Source organism: Equus asinus, chromosome 20 (genome assembly GCF_041296235.1).
Source record: "Equus asinus isolate D_3611 breed Donkey chromosome 20, EquAss-T2T_v2, whole genome shotgun sequence".
Classification (NCBI taxonomy): domain Eukaryota; kingdom Metazoa; phylum Chordata; class Mammalia; order Perissodactyla; family Equidae; genus Equus; species Equus asinus.
This window is the reverse complement of record NC_091809.1, coordinates 41,698,389-41,723,838: the sequence shown is the minus strand read 5'-3', so window position 1 is coordinate 41,723,838 and position 25,450 is coordinate 41,698,389. Positions and strand designations below refer to the sequence as shown.

Here is a 25,450-nt window from a genome sequence, read left to right as displayed (position 1 = left end):
GGTTGGCCGTTCAGGCAGTACCTCACTAAGTTTGCTGAAAGAGGAGACCCTGTGCCCTGTGAGCTCCCAATCTCAAGGATTAGAGGAGGTGCAGAAGAACAAGAAAAAAAAGCCGTTGAAGTGCAGAGAGATGCCGAAGAAACCTGCATGGTGGAATCATTGCAGTTGGCTGGTGTTAGCCAAAAACTTTCTTGGAAGTCAAGTAATTGAGTAAAATACTGAGTCTCAAGGTAGAAGAGCAAGAAATAGGCTTCTGCCTCCATGTCTTTCATTCCATCTCCCATAAAGATTTCACTATTTCCTCCATTAATGCCAACCTTTCTTTTCAGGAGTCAGCAAGCTTCAGTCTGCTGCCTGTTTTTGTAAATAAAGTTTTATTGGGACACAGCCACATTCTGTCATTTATGTGTTCTCTAAGGCTGCTTCAACCCTACAGCTACAGAGTTCAGTAGTGATGACAGACTGTATGGTCTGCAAAACATAAAATATTTACTCTCTGGCCCTTTACAGAAGAAGATTGCCGACCCCTGCTCTAAATTATGAATAGATGACTAATTTTGAGTTGTTTTTCCACAAGAGTCATGATTTGCACCAACCCATGCAGTTTTCTAAATGAGTTCCCCTTTCCCTCGTGGCACATGTTTGCAAGATGACTTACTGGAACCAGTGGTGTGGTCTGGGATTCAGGCCTCTTGAGGACATACTCTGACCATCTGAGCTGCTATGAGACCCACATGGAGCGGCTAGGGCCCTAATAATAGATATTATTCATTTCTAATGTTTATTTACTGCTCAGTGTATGCCAATATTACAGAGAAACTGAGGCTCAGGGAGGTTGGGAAAGGGGCCCCAGGTTACACAAAGTGGCATTGAACCCAGGCTGAGGGAGAAAAGCCCCTCCCTTAACCTCTCCTCTGTATTTCTTGCCATCCACCCACATACACTCCTCCCAACCTCCACTCCCTACTCCCGTCACTGTGATTTCTGAATCAGTCATCCGTCAGCCTTTGCTCTTCTGGATGAAATACTGTTTCTCTTGGAACGTCCATTCCTCGGTCAGTTTTCTTTTGACCTCTACCTCTCCTACAGTCATCTGATCTTGCCCCCCCGGCCTCACTTTCTAGGGGCTAACTCTCCCTAGAGAATGATTTTGATAAGCAAATAAAGTCTTGGGTTCCCTCCCCATCAGCTGTTCCTGCCCCATCACTGAACCTGGCCTGGAGCGCAGCTGTCACCCAGGTGCTTTGCCTTCTTCAGAAGACAGCAGGTGCCCGGAGAACCAGGTGGGAGGGGGAGCATGGCTCAGGGTGCTGGGGCACCAAAGTGGCAAAAAGGCAGCCGCTGGGCAGGCTGAGCTGGCATCTCTGACCTTTGTGGAGAAAGGGCGTCCTTAAAGGGACAGCAAGCTCTTTTCTTTCCTGGTGGCCGACTGCCAGTTGAGATGCCAGGGATTTGAAGAGGCCATTGTTCTGGCAATGGGAGACGGGGGCCCAGACCGCCCAGTCTTTTTTGCTTTTCCCGTTACCAACCGTGTGTCCCCCTCTGATGTGCAGCCTGTCAAGTGTGGAGGGACGGTGAGCTCTCTTCAGTCACCCACCCTCCCCTCCTCCTCCTCCATCTGAAGGCAGCCTTGTCACCAAGGCTAAAGAACAGAATAGCCCTCACATAGCCACCAGCTCCCCTTCCCCCAGGGTGGCTGCTCCAGTGGAGAATGAATGGTCTCTGCAGGCTGCAGTGAGGTGCCCCAGTGTGTTGTTTAGTTGCCCCAGGTGAGTGGGGTGAGGCGCTAGGACTAGTTTTCTACAGGTGCCTCTTGTGAACCACCTGCACTAGAATTACCTGTGGTGCATGTTACAACTACAGATTCTTGGTTCTAATTCCAGAACTTCTGAGGCCCAGAAAACTGAATATCAACAAGTGTGCTGTAGTTTGAGAACCACTGACTTAATTAAAGCTTCCCAAACCTGCCCAGTCATCAGAATCATGTGGGAACATACTGAATCAGAATATCTGTGCAGGACCCATGAATTTGAACAAGGCAGCTTCTGGTTAGTGGTTAAGAGCAGACACCCTGGAGCTGGCCCACTGGGTTTGAATCCTGGCCCCACCAGTTGCTATCTCTATGATCTTGGGTGAGTTTCTCAACCCCTCTGTGCCTCAGTTTTTTTCACCTGTAAAATAGGGATAATTTAGTACCTACTGTATACGGTGGTTGTGAGGATTAAAGCAGTTGGTATGGTGAAGTGATGGTGATGGGCATTGGAAAGAAGTCCAGAAACCACATCTGTCACAGGAAGGCCAGAAACCACATCTAAGGCTGAATGGCTTCTTCAGAGGTAATTGAAGGAAGAGAAAACAAGCTGCAGGCCAGAAATAGCTGGACGTAAATACAAGGTCTTATAATTACTATCCACACCCAACTCAATCCCCTGAGTTAAATTGAACCCTCTGCACAGCCTTCCTGACCTCAAGGAATGAGAACGGACAGAAGTGTCCGTGGAGGCTCAGGGGGTATGTAACCAAGGGTACAGGGGTGGCATTACCCTCAGGAGCCAGTTTGAGCCAAAATGGGCACTACGGTTTAGCATGCATCCAGGTTTTTATTATAGCTTTTTGGTTTTGCTCAACTGTTACTTTTCTGAAAATGATCCTGTTGGATTAAATTTTTCCATGTTTAGTATCCAGCTCAAGGCTTCTTTTTCTTTCTGTGCTCTCTAATTTCTCTTCGCTTTCATTACTCACGAGTCACATTTATCCAGCTGCTTATGGACATGGCGTGAGGTTGGGAGAGAGACAGCCAACCTGGGAGGCATGAGCTGTTCCATTTCCACGTGCCCCCCAGGGTGTTCTGGGAAATAATCAAAGCTGGACAAAAGGCCGTTGGCCGAATAGAGAATTCTAATGCCGTACACCCAGGCGGTGGTATTTTATTTATGCTAGATTATTTAGAAGAAAGCAAGCTTGTCCTCCAGGGCACGTCTCATGGATATTTTCTATCTTGATTATAAATGTCAGCACACAGGACACCCAGCAGTGAGCAGAGATTTCCTCACGTCCACTGACCCTCACTTGAGCATATTTTGCAAGATTTCCAGGAAGCTTCACAGGGGCATTTCTGTTCTTGGTGGGGGTTTTGATACCTTTGGGTGGCTCTTGAGACCCGCAGTGACGGGCAGGAGCAGAACCTCAGTGGATTGAGAAAGTTTGTCAACTTGCCATGGGAGAAGGGTTTGGCTACCTGCCCCGTTCTTTAACAATATTGATTCAGTATTTTGGAGACTAATGGAAAAGATCTGTTGGTTTCTTTTTCTTCTCTTCAAGGAAGCAGCAGAGGAAATCACTGCTTTGAGTGGGAAATTGGCCTGAGTGAGATCACAAGGCCTTTCTGCTTTGGAGATTTGTGGAGTTTGTGGATGTATTTCGGGCCCCTAATGGCAGCGGAAGGCCTTCCCTCTTGGTCTGGAGAAGAAGACTCGATAGAGTAGAAGCAGGTGGAGATCTTGAAGTGGTGTTCAGGACAAAAATCGGGAGGCCCTGTGCTCTCTCCTATGCTGGGGCCTCTCTGGGTGCCATCTCCTACTGGACGCTGCTCAGCCACAGATAATGTCTCACAGTTAGGAGGTTTGTAAGGTCATCTAGACCAACCTGGAGATGGGGATGTGAAACCAGCCTCGTGGCTAGGAGCTCACCCTGTACCAGCTAGCCTCTTACAATGTTTGGCTGCCTAAACTCTCAGAATACTCCCTATTATTTCAAACCCAACTTTGTCATCTGATAACTTCCCTTTGGAGAAACAATAAATAAGACTCTTCTCTCCTTGGCTTTTTCTCTTCTCTTCCTCTTTTCTTTGCTTTTTTTTTTTTTTAAAGATTTTATTTTCCCTTTTTCTCCCCAAAGCCCCCTGGTACATTGTTGTATACTTTTAGTTGTGGGTCCTTCTAGTTGTGGCATGTGGGATGCCGCCTCAGCATGGCTTGATGAGCGGTGCCATGTCCGCGCCCAGGATCCGAACCGGCGAAACCCTGGGCTGCTGAAGCGGAGCGTGTGAATCTGACCACTCAGCCATGGGGCTGGCCCCTCATCCTCTTTTCATATCTTTGATATTCTGCGTGCTTGAAGGCATCTCTATTTCAGTCTAAACACCCCTAGTTGCTTTACAGTTTCGCATTGGGTAGGGTGTCCAGACCTGCACTGTCTTATTTATCTTGTTTGAACAAGAGATCTTGTAAAGTGTGAAACTCTTTCTAGGTGTGCTGCTACCAGTACAATTTGCGGTGGGTTTATTACCTCCCTTCACTTGCTGCTCTTGGTGAGGCCCAAATGTATTTTAGTTATTTTCACAGCCACATTGTGGTTTTGGTCCATGCTGAGCATTGTAATCTTTGCCCACTGGTAAGTAGACTTCCACATTCCTTCAGGCCTTGTAGAAGAAAGGTCCTTGCCGAAGGGTGGGGGTTTATTCTGCAGTAGCCCTTACATCAGGCAGGCGCCAATGTCTGGGGTACACAGCTGAAGGATCCACAGCATGTGGACTGTGAGAAGGGAATGTGATTCTGGTTAGGTGCGATTTTGGTTGGAGGTTCTGGTACTGCCAGGATGTCACAGTGTGTGTCTCTGGTGAGTCAGTGTTCCCGGCTTGCCACTTGGCTACTTATCTCTTTAGTCACATCTCTTCTGTCCCTACCTGTTCCCTTCCAGCCCCCGTTAGGTTTTGACCGGAAGAGTTAGGCCATGCCAAAATTCTTTAATGAGGACTAGTTTAGAGTTTACAAAGAGAGTGCCTCCTAGCTGTCCAGCACAGCCACCCTGATAGCTTTTGAGCTTTTCTTCTCTGGAGAGACAGGAGATGCAGAGGCAGGAAGAAGAGAGGCAGATAGTTTGAGGCAATGATGTGGTCAGAAGAGAGAAAGTAGAAAGAGACTAGGACTCATGGCTGGGTCTCTGGCCCTGTCCTTTGTGGTCAGCATTGCTGCCTTTTTCTGCCTCCCTAGCTGTGGCCATGGAGCTCATCTCTTTTTGCTGCTCATTAGCACCTGGAGGTGTGTGAGGTGAAGAGTGATCGTGGACCTTTAGAGCAGGAAATTACCTAGGGTGTTGTCTAGACTAACCCTTTCTTAGAACAGATGGGGAAACTGAGGCCCAGAGAAAGGGTGAGATACATCCAGGGTCGCATACCACTGTCATCTAGGTGCCTACACCCCAGGCAGCCAATGCTGTCTTATAAGTGAGTTTTGATTCAGCAACTCCTCCAGTAGCCTGAATTGAAAGTCAGGTGTATCTTGTGTCCCTGACTAGGAGGAGGAGGCCTGTCTTGGGAGCAGTAGCCTAAGCAGCCCAGGTGCTGCCCTTGGGGAGGTGACTGAGACTAACTGCCACAGCTGGACATGTATGGAGAAAATGGACACTGAGAAAAGATGTCCATTGATACAAATAATCTTCATTGAAGGTAAACGCAGACAAGGCCTGGAACCTCCCAAAGCAGCTTGGGCACGTCTGCAGAAAGCCAGATGCTAGACAGCACTTCCAGAGGTCCAGGGCTGTGTGCCGTCCTCTTGAAGAGAGATTGTGGAATTTCTCTCAGTACCTGTGCCAGAGCCCTCCAAGTTACCCCTGGAGAGTCTGGGTTGAATTAAAGAGGGTCTGGGTCAAGATTCTTGAAAAATGATCTCTGGAGCTTTGTGTCCTCCTAGGTTTTCCGCCCTGGCTGGTCCCACTGACCAACCAAACTCCTGAGATACATACGTGAGTATGGGGAGTGGGGCCAGGAGGCAACAGCAGCTTCTCTTGCATACACCAAGGACCCCCAGCTGGGGACAGGGTCATTGCTTTGACTAGGATTCCTTCCTAACTCACACAGTCCCCCTGGCTCCCCTTCCCTAACACAGTGCTCATTCCCTCTCTTGCATACCGGCTCCCAGTACCTAACAATGGTGTTTTCATGATGTGAGCTCTATCTATTATCTGCCAAAGCTGGCTGGTTCTCTTCAGGTTAAAGGAAGAGTGGGCATAGGGAAGAGGGAGATGGAGGGGATGGTCATGTAGCCCAAGCCTTGGGCCAATGGCAGGAGGGACTCAAGATCTCTTCTTAAGTACATGTCAACATCTTAACTGGGGCACCAGCAAGCAGCTTCCCTCTTTAAGACCTTAATCCAGGATTAAGGAGAGGTCAGTTACCGCTGCAAAGAGGTGATTTGGAGAAGGGCTTAGTCTCTCCTCATGTCCTGAAGAGGACAGAGTTAGAAGCCATAGCCTGGTCATCTGCCCATCCCAGGGGGCCAGGACCCTCTCTAGCAGTTCCAAACTGGTAATGATTTCCTGAGTGTGAGATTTGGCCTTTTTCTTAAACTTTAACAGCATGCTCTGTTGCCTCCCTATTCATGCACATCCCTTCGTGGTAATTAGTGTATGTCTTAGGTTGGAAAGAGCCCCTGGCAAAGACATGGAGACAGATTTGTCTGCAGGGGGTTTGTTGGGAAGTGCTCTTGGGAACAAATCTGGAAGTAAGTGAGGGAATCAGCATTGGGCAGAGGGAGAAGTTAAACTTTGATGCACTTGCAGGAGGCTTTGGCCGGTCCCATGGAAAGCTCTGGTTCTGGGATGGCCCTCAGAATTATCCCCAAATTGAGGCAAAGGGGCAGGTTTTCATATCTTCTCAAGGACTAGCCTTTAGACGTGATCCGTCCTCAGGGAGGGGCGTGCTCTTCAGTGAGGCTGGTCCCTTGGTCAGGGGCACTTCCCAAAGAGGAGCTCAGTTGTGACCCATGGGCAGCTGTTACTTCAGGCAGTTGGGGAAATGAATGCCTCATTCTGGAAGGGAGCAGCACACCAGGGTAACCATTACACAGTAATAGTCCTACATATGTCTAGGACTTTAGGACATTACACTTGGCCTTACGTCTTTTCATCCTCACAATCACCTTATAAGAACAGGTATTATCTTCCTTTGACAGAGGTAGAGTCACTTGTGGAAGGTTGAAGGGTAGCTAGCGGCAGACCCTGTCCAGAACCTGGTGACTCTTTGGGTGGCGGAAAGAACTTTGGACTCAGTAGTTTGTGTTCTTATTTAATCCTCTTCCATGTTAACCCTGGGATTGTGGGCAAGTTACTACTTTAATTTGCATAATTAAATAATTAGATTAGACCCATGCCCATGTTTTAAAGGTCTCCTATCTGTAGTTGCCCTGCTGCGGTTTCAGGGCCTTCCTGCTTGGGCAGTTATGATTGCCTGGAAAGAGGACCACTTGCTTTAGGATATTGCCTCATGAGACTCTGAGTCCTGCCCTTGAGTTGCCAATCCCTTCTGTCATCCTCCTCACTTTTTTGTTTTCTATTTTCCTTTCTCCGTGCCTCTCTGCGGCTCCTGGGCACCACGTATACTCCTGCTACCACTTGCTTCCCATAGACTCATGACTGTAGATTATTTAATTTCTCTTCATTTTCTTCAATCTCATTTTTGCCTACCCAGGAATCAACTCTGTTCCCCACCCCATCCTTACCACATGTGAGGTGTAATGTTCCGATCCCATGTCGAGATCGGTGCTTTCCTCTGGGGTGCCACACTTTTAGTGCCTGCCATCTTGTGTAGACTCTTGCCATGGCCCCTGAGCACCCGCTGTAATTCTGAAGATCTAGCAAAAGGAGGAATTTTCATTCTCTTTTCAGTGCATTTCGGAATCTTACCAAACTTGCCTACATGAGATTGTCTCCTCTTTCAAAGAGGGCAATTTTCAAAACCAAAGGAATAGAGCAAATTAATTGGGTTGAATAAAAACCCAAACATCAGTGAAAAGATAACCTGGGAGAATTTGATCTTTCTAAATTTGTTAAAGTCTCTAGTTCCTGATGAGTGACATCTCAGGTGTACTCAGTAAACTTGCAGACATGCTGGTAATCTCTTTTGACTTAATTCTCTTCTGCGAAATTGGAATAATAAGGTTAAATGAAATAGAGCCCAGTGTACCTTCATAAAATGCCTAGAACCAAGCCTGGTACATAGTTCTCAATGAGTGTTCACTCTGAGTATTATATGGGAAATCATAAAAAGAGAAGAAAATGTCTTGGATTAAATTAAATACAGGTTAAATATATTTAAATACGGGATTAAATACAGATCACTAGATTATACTTTTATAAGTAATTTCTGTACTACATTACTGGAGAATTAAAGTTGTATAGACCAGTGATTCCTAGACTTGTATACATTGCAATCACCTGTGGATCTTTAAAAATACTGATACCTGGCCTTCACTCCCAGACATTCTGATTTAATTGGTATGGGGTGTGACCTGAGCATTGGGATATGTGAAAACTCCTAGGTGATAGTAAAGTGCAGCAAAGTTTGGGAACTACTGGCATGGCCCATTCAGTGGATTTATAGCTGGTCCTGGCTGAAAATCTAAAATTGATGGTTGGCCGGGAACATTTAGAAGAGAAAAAGGTGACACTCATAGGGTTACAAGAAAATTAAGGGAGAGAGTTGGCAGGCATGGTGAAATGAGCTTTGCCTAGTATGTGGAAGGAGCCCTAACCCCAGCATGGTCTGTTCCCAGTGGGCTGGGGGCTTGGTCCTTTTTGTCCCGCTGGGCTGAATTTGGCTCTAGGGGAGGCTTTTCCATCTGCTAAAGCTTGACCTAAAGGGTAGGCACTGGTTTAGTGGGAGTGTTGGTATGCCATGGAGCGAGAGTAGTGTTAGAGCTGTCTGAATCCTGGGCTCCCTCCCCCCCATAGTTCTGGCCATTTCTTGCTTCAGGTTTTAATTACGTAGACATCATTGCTCCTCATGTGAGAGATGCAGTATTAATGAGAGGTCTTGGGTTACAGCTGGGTCAGAGGCAATCAGTATACTCATTTGGACACCCCTAGCCTGGCTTCTGTGGATTAAAGTCAAAGAGGGCAGAGTGGAGGTCTGTGGACCATCAGTTCTCTTGCATTAATGGCTCATAAAACATGGGCGATGTCCTGAGTGTTAATTCTGGGAAAAGTAATTTAAAGGGTCTCGTGAGTATCTGATGATTGGGGTGCTCCAACTCTTGTATACCACAGGGGCTGACTTAAAAGACCTTTAATGGCCCCTTCTCATTTTTTTAATTCATTGGACATATGTGGACCTCTCTGGCTAACAATTTAGTTTTTTTCTCTCTTCCAAACTTTATGAAAGACTGTTGTGTTTATGTTCCACTTCTGCTTCCTTGCCCTCTTTCGCTCTTTGACTACCGCCAGTTGATGGAAGCAGCATTGCACCATGGCTGAGAATGGACTCTGGAGTCAGAATGTTGGGAGATGAGTCCTGGTTTCTCTATCTACCATCTAGGTGATCTGGAAAATTATTTAATCTCTGAGATATCTCAATTTCCTTATCTGTAAAGTTGCATTGATGCAAAGATTAATTGAGGAAATTACCTATTAAATGTATAAAAACTGTGTCTGGCTCATAGAATGTTCTAAGTGCTTTTAGCCATTTTATTATTACTGCATAACCTGAGGGCAGGGATGGTGTCTTACTCATCTGAGCTGCTTTTTGCTCATCACTATAGTAATATATCATTGAGCATCCAGTCAGGAGATAGAAACCATACTAGTAAATTGAACGGGAAAGATTTAATATTAAGAATCGTTAACAAGTAAAAAGGTACAGAGGACTCTGAAGAATGCAGGAGTAGCAGATAGATGTAAGAAGAAGCCACTACCTGTAAGATTGAGGCAGAGCGCTCAGTGAAGGAACGAACTGCTAGGGGTGCCCCCTGTGCAAGGCTAAGATTCAGAGGTCGTTGGAGAGGATGTGGCTCAGTAGGTTCCTGAGGTGCTGCAGGCTGGAGCAGATAAACTGGAAACTCTCTGCTGTGGGGTGCCAGTGAGACTCACTGGGAAGCTGGCGAAATGTTCACAAGGTGCAGCTGCAGCATCACAAGGTGGGGCGAAGAAGGGTGGATTTGGAGCTGAGGGGCAGTAAATGGGCAACTGGCCTAAGGAGGAGCAATGGAACTTACTTTGCAGGGTTGTTTTGAGAGTTAAATGCAGTATTGTGCTGGTAACCGGTTATGATTAAATGCAGTAACCTTTGAAGTGCCTTTTACTTAGTAGATGTTATTTCTGGAGGTAGCATGGTGAGGTGTGGACATCGATTTGAGAAATACCTGCGTGACCTTGGGTAAGGGTAGGCTTCTATACTCAGTTTCCTCATCTGTTTGATTAAATAAAAGTTGTGTAAGTAACTAAAATATGTACCTAGCTCGTGGTAGATTCTCAGTAGATGTTAGATCTCTGTTCCTTTTCCTTCTTTCACTTACCCCACACACTTCAGGAAGCTCCTTGATGTTTGTAAAAGCATCTGTGGTTTGGATGATAATAGTAATATAATCAGGTTTACTTTTGTCTATCATTCCCCACAATTCAACAAATTCAGATTTAGTTAAAATATTTGAAGTACTTGCTATGTAAAAAGTCTTGTTTTTGTTGGAATGGGAGTATGGTTCAAAGATGTAATAAGACTTTATCCTTTCTCAGCTCTATCTGTCATTCTTATCAACAACAGTTATTAAACGCTTGAGGTGAACAAGATCCTGTGTAGACACTAACCTTCATTTTACAGAATGGGACTAATTGGTTCACTTGGATTTGCAGATGTACCTTAACTTCTCTTTCTTCCCCCGATTCCTCCAGAGTGCTCTTTAGAAAGTGCTTTTGATTCTGCACAGAACTCCCAGAAACCTCTTTTCCTTTCAAAAATAGAAGCTGATGTCAGTTTTCTGTATCTCTAAGGGAAAGGTTTAATTCAGAAAAAGGTACCTACTTATACCTCAGTTTCCTCAATTCATTTGCAGAAAAGCAGTCTGGGAATTTATGCACCAAGTAGCTGTGAAAATGTGGAGATTGGGTCTGGGGGCCCGAGAAGTTCCATGTGTGGAAGTCCACTTGGCTTTGTTATGGTCACAGGGTGCGCTCTTGGACTCAGCTGGCCTTCTCCCAGTTTGTGCCGTGACTTTCAAGGAGGATGAGGGGAGCAGAGCAAATCTATAAACTCTGTTAGTAAAAAATAGCCCCCTGCCCTCCTGATGACAAGTCAGTAGCACCTGCTTTTCAAACGCAACATAATGGTTAAGAGTGGCAATCTGGATTTCAGATACTGAAATTAACTAATACTCTACTGTTTATTAACTAAATACTATAGGGAAGTTACTAAACCCTGTACCTCTTTGGGAGTGATAGATACCTTTTCTAAATGTTGTTGGTAGGATTAAATGAGATCATTCATATCAGAGACTTAGCAAATTGCCTTGCACATAGAAAGTATTTCTGTTTCTGTTTATTACCAGGATAATTTTGGTTTTATGTAGCCCATGTGAGGAGCTTCTAATCATGAAAGAAAGGCTTACGTTTTATAACACAGTAGACATAATCCATCTGATTTCTTACTCTGTCACTTTCTTATTATTTATGAGGTACAATTTGGGAGGAGCAGACAAAGGACATTTTGGTGACTGAGGAAATACTGTGCACATACCTTATGTATCTTAAGGAGCTTTTGAGATTTTTCTTAGGTTCAGATTCAATTGAAGGCTTCTGAATACCTGTCTCGCCACTAGAAGATTTCTTTCATTGTTTTTTTAAAAAATAGCTCTTTTTTTTTTTTTTGAGGAAGATTAGCCCTGAGCTAACATCTCTGCCCATCTTCCTCTACTTCACATGTGGGACACCTGTCACAGCTTGGCTTGACAAGCAGTGCGTAAGTCCACACCCAGGATCTGAACCCTGGAACACCGAAGCGGAACGTGCAAACTTAATTGCTGCACCACTGGGCCAGCCTCTACTGGTTTTGACCAATATCGGTAATAATAATAGTTTTCATTTACTGGACAGATACTTTGTGTCAGACATAGTGAAAAGTTTGTTACATGTATTTACCTCATTTAATACTCACACAATCCAGTAAGATTCTTTTATTTTTGTGATTAAAGATTAAGAAGTCTGAAGCTTAGTGAGGTTAACTTTTCAAAAGTCACAAAATTAGTCATTGAGTGAACCAGCATTTGTCAGGTTTGTCTGATCTGTGACCCTGCCGTTTTAACCCTTAGTATCGGTCTCACCATGAAGATACTAACGATACAGGGCTGTGTAGAGCTGTTTGGGAAGAAAGATGAATCTGTGCATTTTATAGCGGAAAAAGCAAAGCTCCTGAAAAGTTGGCATGATTTTTCCAGAGTCACAAAGTGAGTGGGGAAGCCAGGACTAGGGTGCTGGCTGGTTGACTTCACCAGCCCCTTCGTTTACTGTCTTAATGGAGGACAGGACATTCGGTGCAAAGATATTTACTGACTACCTGTGCCGTACCCAGTACACCTACGTGTTGGAGGAACATGAAAGAAACAGCCTACAATCTTCTTAGGGAGATAAAACCAACAGAGGGAACAACAGAAACTACAATTAACTTCTAACTTGTGTACTATGGTTTATAAAGGCAGGAGTGAAGGAGGTGACCAACTTCTCTTGGGTGCTTTTCCACACCTTTATTTTATTTCATCAGTTTCAACAATGTAATGGAGGCAATACATGTTACTGACTTTTTCAGATGAAGAAACTTGAGTCTGAGGTGGGGGTAGGTGGGAGACTTACTCAGGGTCACTTAGCTTTGAATGCAGGTCTGACTCCGAAGTCCAAGATCTTTTCATGGAGTAACAAAATAGGAGGCAGGTGGGCCCTCCAAAGCAAGAAAGACGTTTCAGAAGAAGCAGAACTGAGCCAGATGAGTAGGGGTGGGTAGAATTGGGGTAGGGCTTGTATCCTAGGGCATTACCAGTACGCTTTTTTTTAAATCAAGATTTTTTTTTGCTGGGGAAGATTTGTCCTGAGTTAACATCTGTTGCCAGTCTCCCTTTTAATATGTGGGTCACCACCACAGCATGGCCACTAACGAGTAGTGTACGTTTATGCTCTGGAACTGAACCTGGGCTGCCAAAGCGGGGTGTACCAAACTTAACTGCTAGACCCCTGGGGCTGGCCCTAGTACAACTTTCTTTGGAGCTGAAATTCTTCTAGGTAACTGAGGTGGGGGCGAAATAGCCCGAACGCAGGTGCTTCCTAGATACCTTGAAGCTGCTGTTCTCTTAACAGGCTGCCAACAGAAACAATCCTGAAAAGGCCTTTCATGATGAGCTTGTAGTGCTTGGCAATTCCAGGATGAGACCTTTTCCCAGCAGTTGCCCAAGAAGTATTAGCTCTCAGCATGAGTCTGGGGAGTAGGACACAGGTGACATCAATGGATTATAATTATTATTCACCTTCAGCATGTATTCCTGTGCAGCTGCAGCAGAAAGACAAAACCCTGTAGGAACATCCAAAGTGCGAGGAAGCATAAGCTCCCTCTTTGCTACTCAAAGTGTGGTCCGTGGAATAGCAGCATGGGCATCACCTTGGAGTTCATTAGAAAGGTCGACCCCTGGGCCCTCCCCTAGACCCACAACGTCAGAATCTGTGCTTTAACAAGATCCTGAGTTGATTACACTTTGAGAAACAGCGGGCTAACCATCATTGTTGTTTTTGTTGTCTGTTTTGTCCCTGGTTTGGGATTCCACTACCACCCCCTCAGAAGGTGAGGGTGGTTCTCCCCAGATTCACAGTCGCACTTGGTGGGTTAGGTAGCTCATTATCATGGGGGTTTAGAGTCAGGTGATCTGGATTCCCAGCTTAGCCTTTCTTGCCCTGGGACCTTCCACCCGTCCAGGGCTCGGCATCCTTATGTTAGATTTGGTCATAATGAGGCCTATATATAGATGATTGTTGTGGAAATCAAATGAATTAACAGGAGTGAGAGTGCTTTGTAAGCCGTAAGTGACTTTCAAAATAGTCGTTAATATTGTCGTTGGATAGAATACCTCTCATCTGACCCAGCATTCATCTGGGGGCCATTTCAGTACCAATGTTGCATTTCCGTGAAAGGACAGGAGAGAAAATGATTTTCGGAGGCGCAGCTTAGAGTGTGAAAACTCAGATGACCTTGCTTTGTCGTGAATGTAAATGCTTTACTTAAGTGTTGTTTTCTCATCCCTCAGAGTCTGACCTGCTCAGGGAGCAGGTGTCTCGGCTGGCTCCCTTGGAAGTCCGGGAGAGGCTCCCCTGAAGAGGCCCTCAGCCGTTTTCTTTTGCAGATTCTGGTCTCCAGTGCTGCCTTCCTCTTTTCCTCTGTTCCCAAAGCTCAGGCAGGGAGAGCAGCTGTCAGCCTTTGAAAGATGCAGGGCTCTATTTTGAGCCAGGCGCCTGTGTTTTGATTTAGTGTCACCTCCTTGATACAGCTTGACCTAATAGGCAACACCTGGGAGATAATTGATGGCAGCAAAGGGAGCAGAATCTCTCGGGAGCATCAGCTTGTGTTTTGTCAGATTTGCGGATGAAGAGGAAATAACGCCCGCAGCCCCAGCGCCTCTGTCCTCCAAGCTGGCATGAATAATTGAGAGCTGGCAAGCTGACTGCACCAAAGAGTTGCATTATGTAAAGCGGCAGGCGGCAGGGTGTGTGCGCGTGTGTGTGTGCGCGCGCGTGTGTGTGTGTGCGCAAAGAGGGGTGCGTGTCTGAGTGTGCCTGTGCGCGTGCGTGCAGGAGCTGGCGAACAGCTGTCTGTGAGGGAGGCAGAGGCAGAGGGAGAGAGAAAGGGAGCAAGGGTGAGGGAGAGAGGGACTTCTGCACGGCTGCACGACCACACCAAATAACAGCCGCAGAGGGACGTGGGGGCAAAGAAAATAAAGGGGAGTCATGCTTAAAATTCCAGAGCTGTGCGAAACAGCAGAGAAAGGAAGCTCCCCCAGCTTATGAGAACCCTGCCCCCACTTCCTTCCCCCGTTAGAAACTGGGCTGTGGGGTGGTCATGGAGGTGAGTGTCCTCCGGCGTCCTCAGGGCCCCCGATCCCCGCCCCCGCCCCCCACTGCCCAATGCATGAATGAATGAGTTCCTCTCTGCACTGCACTCTACTACCGTTCCTAATGGCTTCCAGGTTAGTGCTAACTCGTGCTGACGCTTGTGTGTGTGTACGTGTCAGTCTATCTTTGTCTCCTCGGGAGATTTTTTGAAGGGGTGGCTATGCCCGGGTCGGGTTGGGGCCCTGGGGGCTGTAGCGAAGACCTCTCTGCTTGGTTGTGTGCTTTTTCCAGCTGGCCCAGGCTGCTCAGAGCTGCTGAGAACACAAACCTTTCAAGGCAGAGTAAATCCGGAGTCCATGTTGTTTGCTTCTGTTCTGTGTTGGGGGATCAGAAAGCAGGCAGTGTGACATCATGCTGCAGAGATGCCACATTCCTTTCCCTCCCTAGCTTTTCTCTCCCCCTTCCTCCCCTCTTTCTTAGCAGCACTGCTTGAGCTGAGCTTTGGAGCACTGAGGGGTGGGTCCAGGTCGGCTGGAGGGAGGGGTTGAGTTGGGGCTGTTAGGGTACCCTTGGCCAGCAAGACTTACTCAGGGTCCTCTAACTTGGAGAAAGGAGGGCAGAGGATTGAATTAGCGGTGCGTCATGGAGAGCTGGCCCGAGCTTCTGGGGGAGGTGTGGACAGGCCATGTGCTCCTGCTCTCTCCCCACCAGTGTAGCTCTGGGGTGCCCCTGGTGGGGGAGAGGTGACCAGAGCAGTAGTTAGCAAGGGAGGGAGGCAAGCTGGCGGGTTATAAGACAGGCCACCTTCTCAGATATGGACAGAAACTGCTTCTCCCATAGGGAGAGAGCCATGGGACGGATGGACCTGGCTAGCGGAAGGAGAGGGTGAGAGGGGAAGTTGATAGCTCCCGTCTCAGGGAAATAAAGGGATTTGTTTATTCGTTGGCTTAGCCTGCATTTGGCTCAGAGATTTGCCATGTGTTTTCAGAAAATAGACACCCAGTGGCTGGGCCTTCCTCCCCCACACCTCCTTGCATTGTTAGTTATTTGCTTGATTTAGGCAAGTGGAGGGGTAGGGGAGAACTCGGAGCTCTGTCTCCTTGGGGACTCAGCCAAGTGCTCAGCCAGGGCTGCGGAAGGGATTTTTTTTTGCCTCTTTGCCTTCTCTGACACTTGCTAGCAAACTGTGCTTCTGTGGCCACCCCCTCACCCCTCTGCTTCCTGCCTCTCCTCTCTCCCCCCACAGCTAGCCTTGAGCCGTGGGCACGTTTTTCGCCTTGGCCTTGGATAGTACTCCAGAGTTTAAAGTTTAGGACGAGGGTGGAAAAAGCTGGCCTTGGAAGAAGGGAAGGAGAAAGGGATGTTTTCGGGGGCTGCCTGTGGCAGGACAGTGTCAGGGTCAAGGCTGTGGAAATTAGTACCCCCTTGGGGGAGAACGAAGGAATGGGAGCTTTTAGCATTCTACGTAGAAAAAACTCCCCTGTTTCCTGGCCCTACAAATTTCCTCTGCAGGTGGGAGCAGGCCGGCAGCCCCTTCCCTCAACTTACGGAGTCATCAAGCACAGGTTCCTTGTCTGTGAGACACAGATGCCCTCGTCCCCAACTTGACAGAGGAGAAGCTCATGGAAAAGACCTTTTCAAGGTCATACATTGTTAGACCAGGGATTGGCCAACGGTTTCTGTAAAGGGCCAGAGAGTAAATATTTTAGGCCTTGCTCGCCATGCTGTCTTGGCTGTACCAACTCAACTCTGCTTTGTGCAGCAGAAATGGCCATAGACAATGTATGAACCAATGTGCGTGGCTGGTCCCAATAAAACTTTATTTATGGCCGCTGAAATTTTCATTTCATATAATTTTCACGTATCACAAGATACTCTTTTTATTTTTAACCATTTAAAAATGTAAAAACCATTCTTAGCTCGTGGGTTATACAAAAATGGGTGGCAGGCTGGGTTTGCTCCCTAGGTTGTAGTTTGCTGACCCCTGAATTAGACAGTCCTGTTTAGAAGGCCCTGACGATCACCCGAGACCTTCTTGGAAAAGCGTGAAGGGTGCAGGCAGCCTTTGCTATACACGTTTTTGCACACACACACCCTTCTGTTCTTGGTTACGGACGAGACAGGGCTGGATTCAGTTTTCCTAATGAGCTTGGAACCTCACAGTATTGCCATTGGCCAGTCAGCTTATCTGTAAGTCAGGCAAAAAGATTCAAGGAACAAATGTTTGGATTTAGGAGGGAAAACGTTTGCTAAGGACTTGACATCTCCAGATAAGAGAATCTCTAGGGGCTGTGGTTTTGCATCTGGCCTGGAGATATTCATGTAAATGTTCAGAATTGTAGTATAACCTGAGTTGGATGAGAGGTGGGTGGATTCTTCACCATCTCACCGGAACTCGGGTTTGTCTGGTTGGGGAAAGGAGTGGGGGGTGTTCCTTATGGGCATCTGCACGTATATGTTACACATGCATGCACTCTCCTTATCCTGCAGGCTGTAGCCAGAGACTCATAAGAGAGTAGTGACTAATTCCAGATTCCCCTGATTCAGAAGATGACTCCAAAAATATATGTTTGCTCTGATTTCCGAAGCACATGGGGCGACGGCTCTGCTCTATTCTGAGCTTATCGGAGTGCTTCTCTTGCAGTATGACATCCATTTCTGGGCTCCACAGTTTAAGGGGGATTGAGATGAACTGGAATTCATTCGGAGGAGAGTGAACCCAATGGCTGAGGGATCCATAGCCACGCTCTGTGAGGGATGGCTGGAGGGACCAGCAAGTCTGGAGGAGAAAAGACTGAGGGAGCATGAGAGCCATGTTCAAATTGCATGTGGAAGAGGAATCAGATTTATTCTATGGCTGCCAAGTGAATAGCAGTAGGACCTTTGGTAGGAAACCACAGGAAACAGTTGGCGCTTAAAATAAAGAGTTGCCCAAAGGTGAAATGAGTTACGTCATCAATAAAATACTTCTCTGTCACTTGAGGTGTAATCTAAACAAAGGTTTGGTGGAGATGATGTAGGGGAAATGATTTTTAACTTCTGAAAATAGGTTTGAGGAGTTAGAATCATTCCACTGAAAGAAAGAGGGTAGGAACAGAAGACAGGTGATAGCTGACCTCATGTCTGGGAAAGCTGGAATAGAAGAAAATGGTGTTAAGTGCATCATAGCAGATTTTTGTTGCAATCATGACGAACTTCCTGATGGTAGCAGGCGACATTGAGAAGGGTCACAAAGGGAAGTCCTGGAATTTTGTACCCTGCATCTACTTTAAATTAGGAGAAAGCCTCTCTTGGGTGAGTTGGTATCTGCCTGCAGCCAGGCAGATGGGCTGACCTCTTCCCATCTTCTTTGTTCTAAAATTTCTGTGATTTTAGCATAATGGGTATTCTTGGGTCTGTTTCTGTTTGATCTCTAGCAGAAGGTAAGTACGGACTGGGTTTGAATCCCTAGGGGTCAGGAAGGGATTAACCATACACTTGGCTCTAACCACAAGGTTAGGGAGGAGTGATAAGAGGGGCCCGGTGCACCAAATGCTGTCATTTCGTCTCATCCACATACGCCCTGCACACGCTGACTGCCTAGCTAGGAGCCTTCTTCTGACCTCTGGTGCCTGAGGTGGTGTGGCCCTGACCAGAGGGAAAGCTGGGGATGCTAAATTAACTTGGGGCCCAGACTGCCTGGCTCTCATTTCTGGACCTTTGCCTAATTTAGATCTGAGTCCCTCTGTCTCAGAGAAGCTACTGCTCTCAGTAGTTCACGATGAATCCTTTATATGCTCTTTGTCATCCTTGAGTCTTTGTGGAGATTCGGTGGCATCCACACTCATTCTTCTTGCGTAGTTTGCCCCCAGATCACACACAGGGAAGGGGCTGAGTCAGGACTGCCTGGCTCCCTTCACAGGTCATAACGGGAGATGTTTTGACTGAATCCAAGTAGCTCTTACTGCATGCTGTTACTTAATGACATGTCTGCATCTCCCACTAGATTGTGGTGAGTTCCTTAGCGGTAAACCCTGTGTCCCTAATGTTTAGAACATTACCTGCCTGGCACGGAGCCTGGTCTCTTCAACTGTTTGTGGCGTAGGTGGATGGATGGATCCTGTGCAAGTTCTTTTCAGTTTCAGTAGCCTCATTTCTCTTGCTGAGGATGGGGGAGAGGCCCTTGATGAGCAAACTTAGAAGCTGGAAGTTCATTCAGTTGAACTCCACCCTGCCTTGTTCCAGTGGTTTGTGGCCTCCCAGTGGACTGGAAATCTCTTTCTAGGATGGAGCTTCCTGGGATAGCTTAGCACCTTTTCTCCTTTCACAAGGTCCCATTCTCCTGGATGGTGAGGCTTCTGAAATACTTTGGGTGGGATCGTACTTAAATTTGCCTGAGACTGATAGTAGTCAAGTTTAAAAATATTAAGTCCCTACTGTGTACCCAATATTGTGCTAAATACTGTGTATTCAATCTTTGCGTATCTACAGAGAACCGTGACACAGTCGCTGCCCCATGGGGCCCTCAGGATGAATAAGTATCACAAAGTTGGAGGCACATAGTGGGTGCTCAATAAATGCTTGTTTAATGACATCGAGTCAGCAAGGTTAGCTTAATTTTGAAAGACTGAAAGGTAGAGACAGCTGGATGGATAACGATCTAGAGAATCATGGAGAAACAAGGACCATGGCATTTAAAAATCCCTTTAGAGCTTTCCAAACATGTATGAGGCCACCTGGTGAGCCCTTTTGTCTCATTGGAAATCAGAAGCAGGGTCTGGATGGCTGTGGTCAGGGCCTTGCAGAGGGGATTCCTGCATCCGGTGGGAGGTTGGCTCACATGACCACTGAGGCCCCTTCCAAACTACAGACTGTTATTGTAGATCAGTTCAGCTAATACTGCCTGTGGACCCAGCAGGACGGTCTCTCAAACGTTAGGCATTTGTCCCATCGTGAAAAATCTCAGGGAAAGGAAATTGTACAACATGAGTTAGTTCCTGTGTTTAATTTCAGGGTCTTCTGCTTCATAGAAGTCTTTATCCTCCCAGCCCCGTGGAAGGAGGGACCAGCTGAAGATTGAATAGCAACAGTCTGTATCGCCATCCCTTGTCTTTGCCATGTGGGAAGGATGGAAGTTAGAAACAGGATTCAGTGTCTTAACTGGGAATTTGCTTTCTACTTCTAACACTTTTTTTTGCTTGTTGAGCAGTTATAGGATGCCCTTTACTTTGGGGATGCACTATCTAATTAGATGATTTTGTTTGTTTTAAGATTCTGCCTCTCACCCTAGTAAGGTAGGTTTTGATTGTTCAATAGACAAGGAACACAGGTACACAGAAGGATAAAGTGATTTTTTTTCTCAAGGACATGAACCAGTTTGGAATTTAAACTCAGACATTTACACTGATGTCTAGACAAAGTGACCAAGCCAGCAAAGAGTCTGGAAGTGATGTCATATTATAGTTTTCGTGGATCCAAAAGTCAGAATAAGAACCAATGGGCTGGTGTTAGAAGAAAGCAGATTTGGTTCAGGCTTAAGAAAGAAATAGCTAACAGAGTGGCTGAACAGTGGAATGAGCAGCTTTTTTTTTTTCACCCACCCATGGTTTTTTCTTTTTTTGTCTCCCCAAGTCTCAGTATATAGTTGTAGGTCATTCTAGTTCTTTTATGCAGGATGCTGCCACAATGTGGCTTGATGAGCGGTACTAGGTCCGCGCCCAGGATCTGGACCGGTGAACCCCGGGCTGCCAAAGTGGAGTGCGCAAACGTAACCACTGAGCCACAGGGTTGGCCCAGAATGATCAGCTTTCAAAAGAGCTCGTTGCTTTTCATGCAATACGTATCTGTGATCCCAGTGTGTGTCATTGTCCTAGAGACTTTGGGGAGCCACGTAGTAGACGAGGCCCCAGCCCCTGTGGAGCATTCAATCTAGTGATGGACAACTCAATAGCAACAAAAAACAAGACAGTTTCAGCTCCTTATAAGTACCTTGAAGGGGGAAAATGGCATTATATGATAATGATTGCCTGGGGACAGAGAGGCCACTTGAGATGGAGTGGTCCTTCAAGACAGGCTGCCCTGGGGAGGTGACGTTTGAGCTTTGATCTGAATGTTGAAAAGGAACCAAAATTCAAAACTCTGAAGTAAGAGTTCCAGGCAGAGGGATGAGCAAGTGCAAATATCCTGGGGCAGGGGTGAACTTGGTATGTTCAAGGAACAGAAAGGCCAGAAAAGAGTGAGGGAGAAAGTGGTACAAGATGAAATTGAGGAAACAGTTCCGTTAGTTCAGATTCTTGGAGTTGGATCTCAAGTCATTAAGTACATCTCTTAGGGGATAGAACCTCTTCCTCTAGAAGGTTAGGACAAGGATGCAGAGTGGATTGGTACAGCCTGTGAGCCCTTTGGGTAAAACAGTTCATATCTGACTTCTGACGCTGGTTCTGTGGCATCATCAGAGTTTTCAAAGATTGTCATAATTTGTTCCTGTTCAAAATGTCCTTAGAGATAACAGGAGCTCTGGTTTTTCCCTCAGCTCTGGCAGGACCCAAACAAACTTATTTTGTTTTTGCAGGAAGGGGGAAAAGTGGGTCAGGCTGTTTTGGCATTTCAGGCATGGAGTCCTGGTTCTATTGCAGGCCCTGGTCTCCATGGAAATGAAAAATAGTGTTTGTCATGCCTGTTCCTGAATTGAGTTCCAAACTCTGGGCTGAACAGAAGCTGCAGGAAGGCCAGGGAGTGGGGGAGAGGGATGGATGGAGGCTTCAGCCATTGTGATGAAGGATCTCTTCTCTTTGGCTGAGCAGAATAGAGGAGCAGCCTTTGCTCAGTCTCGGCCCTCTCTCTACCCATCACCTCTCTGGATTGAGAACACCAGCGGAAGGGTAACTGAAGGCCTGCTTTTCTTTGCTTGGCCCCAAAGACTGTCCATGGACCTTGCCGTTATGTTAATTGTCAGTTAATAAATTCATCACCAACTGAAGTCACTGCTAGGACTGGCCCCCACAACAAGGAATTCCTTCCAGGCTTAAGGAGATCACTAATGAGAATGTATCTAGGTATTAGTCAGCTGGCTGCAAATGTTTTGGATGGGTTCTGCCACCTTCCATTCCCCTTGTGAGAGTTAAAAAATTTTTTTTTAACTTTCCATAAATACTTGAACAAGATAGAGAAGGAGGGTTGGGTAGGTGGAGCTTGTTTGCCATAGGAAGTACCCTGAATTATCTACTCTGTATCTACAGAGAATGGGGACCAGTCAGGGACAGAATGCAGAGAGAGGACAGGGCCTGAGCCAGTGTGGACCCTGTGAGCCGATGTTTAGATGACCAGTGGCTAGTTAATGAGTCTGGAGCATTGTCAGGCTTCTATTTCTAAGGTATCTCTGCCAGTGGTCTGAGCTGGCAACAGATTAGTTCCACCTTCTTGGTTCCAAAGTTCAGACAGAGCCTGTCCATGCACACCTTGTATACTTTACCCAGGGGCCCAACCTGGAAGGCCCCCAGGGAATTTCAGCAAGACACTCAAATAGATGAGAGAGAACAAGATGTTCATCTCTGTTGGAATCTTGCTCTTGTAGCAGTTCAGGGAGGCCCATTCTGTGTCAGCCTCTGCAGTTGGCATTGTACGAACTGTGACAGGAAAGAAAGGCATTATCCCGGGAGCCCTCTCCTGTCCAACCCCTTGCTGAAATGCAGCGTGTTGCTACATCCAGGCCAAAGTGTGGCCTGCTGGGACCAGGCTGTGGCTCAGCTGGAGCATAAGTTGGTGAGAGAACCTCTACGCCATTAAACAACAACAATAACAAAACATCTCTGCTAGATAACATCTCTCGTAGAAGCTGTCCGGCCCCTTTCTTCAACCAGGAAACCACAGTTTGACACAAAAGGCACAGCTGGCTTCCTCCCTTAGAGAAGGAATTGAATTCGATGGCAGAGTTATTGCCAGGTTTAGATTCCAAGTGATAGGCCCACAAAGAGGGGGTTCCACGCATGGTCATGGGGAGCTTCTCTTAGGGGGAAGCAAGGGTACATTTCTCATCCTTTCAAACCTCCACCCCATCCAGTGTCCTAACAAGTGTGGGTGAAAAAGCCATTGAGACTTGCACTGTTGAACACCCTGGGTCTGGGTGGTGAGGTGACCAACTGATTGTTCACCCCATGGTGGACAGTCATGTCGTTGCTCTGGACCTGTGCTTCCCATCCATAACAGTGAGAGGATTGGACTGCTTGAGCCCTTTCTCTGCACCAGTCATCCCATGGCGATCTGAGACTGCGTTTTTATTTTCATGGATAAAGGGAGCCAAGACAGGAGCTCCAGGATGTTATGATAAGGAGTGAAATAAGCCTGGGAAGATTTTTTTCCAAGTGACTTGGTATTTTGCTCTCTGAGGAGGGTCCAAGGGGAATTTGGGGCCCTGCTGGGATTTGTGGATTTGGGCCATTCCCAGATACCTTGCTGTGGTTTTATGAGGGTACAGAGACACTGTTAAGTGACAAGCAGGAATAAAGAGAGGAACTGAAAAACAACTACCTTCAGGGAGTCCTAGTAAGCTCTGAATTTGGAACAAGTTTAGGTGGACAGACCTAATAGAGGCATTTGCAGGCAACATGTAAATTTCATGCTAATGTTATGCAAATACACCTGTGGTCTTCCTATCTCAGACACTTAAGCATGTGCTAGGGGGAAATTCAAAGTGGAGCTGGCTAATTTGCATGGATATTTGCAGTGCTATTTTAAAGAACTGAGGAGGATTATTGATGAAACTTTGGAATTGGCATGGGAAGGAAGGTATGTAGCTAGATAACAGAATAATTGTCTGTTAGGAATTAGGGACCACTAGATATCAGAATCAGCTTTAACCAGATGCTACCAAAGGCAAGGAGGGGTGAGGTGCTTGTAACACGGCTGTGGGCGTAAGCTCTAATGGTGATTATTGGGCTCCTATACCAAAAGAAGATGACATTGTCCTGTCAGCTACTGAGCCATAGCCTTACCTTGAGAATCATAGCCTCATGCCCACTCCCCATCAGCTCGACTTCAGGTTCTTCTCCATTGGCAGTTCTTATGACAAGCTCAACTGACTTACCATTCCAGCGAGTCCACCCACCAGGTAGACAGTGAACAGCTGATACACTCAAAAAGTTGTAAGCAGGTTTCTGTTATCTGGGGCAGATACATCACTTACCCCTTGATACTTAGAAGATTAGTCCTTGGGAGCAGTGGTTCTAAAATTTTAGAGTGTGTCAGAATCAGCTATGGTGTTTGTTTTAAGTACAGATTCGTAAGACCATCTGCTGGAAATTTTCACTTGTTGAATGGGGGTGAGGCTGGCATTCTGTACCGTAAGTCACCCCGGGTGGATCTGGTCCCCACTATAGAAAGTAATGCTTGGGAGCATTAAAGCATGTCCACACAACCCTCTGAGAAAGAGGCCAAGGATGTTTATTCCACATTTTACAGAGAGGAACAAAAGCCTTCTTAATAATAATAGATAATAATAGCATTTATTATGTGTCAAGCACTGCACTAAATATTTTATTTCTGTTGATTGATTTAACAGAACAGTTCTATGGGGTAGGTGTTAGTATCTCTCATTTGTCCGATGGTAAAAATGAGGCTTAGAGGCCAGGGTCACACAGCAAGTGGCAGAGCTGGGACTCAGCCCTGAGCCTGCTGACACCACAGACTGACAATGAATCCTGACCCTGCAAGGCCCAAGCAGGCCCTCAGCAAACAAGTGTTTCATTTGAAACTGGCTTTCTAAGTTTCTAACTAAATGCTCTTCCTTTAGGTTGGAATGTCTGGAATGTATCAGACGATCTTAACGAAATTACCGGTGCCATGGCACTGAAACTACTTAGCCGCACATCTGATCGTCCAAGTCGTGGCAGGGTTGGGCTTAGAGGAGACAAGAGAGTGGACGTGGAGTGTCCAGGTTGGGGGAGGAGGGTGGGAATGTGACTGGGAATGAGCCAGGGCGGTGGGACACACCGTGGCGAGAGAGACGGAGAGGAGCTGCGACAGTCTGAGCAGGTGGAGGCGCAGGGGTGCAGAGTGACAGGTACACATTTTGCAACCTCTAGGGCAGAAATTATTAATTTCTCTGGAGGCCAGCAAGTTAACTCAAACAAGGAACACTGGAGTACCAGCTAACTACTCTGCTCTGCTCAGGGTTCTAAAAAGTATTGGGGTGGCTGATCAGGGAGCTAGCTTGCTGACAAAATCTACCTGTGCCTGCAGGACCACATTGGGTATAAGGATGGGGGAAAAAAAGGCCAAGCAAAGTAGTGTGATGGCTCCCATGTCTTGAGTGTAAGTGGGAGATGCTGCAAAGAGAGACACTGCAGAAAGCCCAAAGATCCTTTCTCCTCTTTCCATATGTCCCTCTTTCTCAAGGATGTCAGCTAGATCTAAGTGTAGGAAGTAGGATCAAACTGTAGCATGAGGTGTTGTGGCCAGACTTAAGGAAGCCCTGTTTGTTAGCAAGGTAACCAGGAAAAGAGTTAAATAGTCTTTATTGGATGGAGGTCTTAAAAATAGGAGAGATGGGAAATGAGTGCATGACCTCTGGGCCCCCCTGCAGTTGGCTAAAGGTGGCTGGCTGGTGGGGGTCTCAGTGGACCTATTA

At 46.6% G+C, this 25,450-nt stretch overlaps 1 protein-coding gene across 24 annotated transcripts in view; it reads left to right on the top strand.

The window, feature by feature from the left end:
• The window catches only part of GRAMD1B (GRAM domain containing 1B), a 228,332-nt gene that overhangs the window by 151,249 nt on the left and 51,633 nt on the right, over positions 1 to 25,450 (top strand). For 2 of the 24 annotated variants that reach the window (XM_070490042.1, XM_044751702.2), the window contains exon 1: positions 14,603 to 14,860. The exons of 21 other annotated variants lie outside the window; for them this stretch is intronic. In XM_070490042.1, coding sequence (XP_070346143.1) covers positions 14,799 to 14,860 — 62 coding nt within the window. In that variant the 5' untranslated portion in view covers positions 14,603 to 14,798. Of the gene's footprint in view, positions 1 to 14,602; positions 14,982 to 25,450 lie in introns of those variants that run through there. One more of the 24 variants, XM_044751703.2, reaches the window with a different exon arrangement.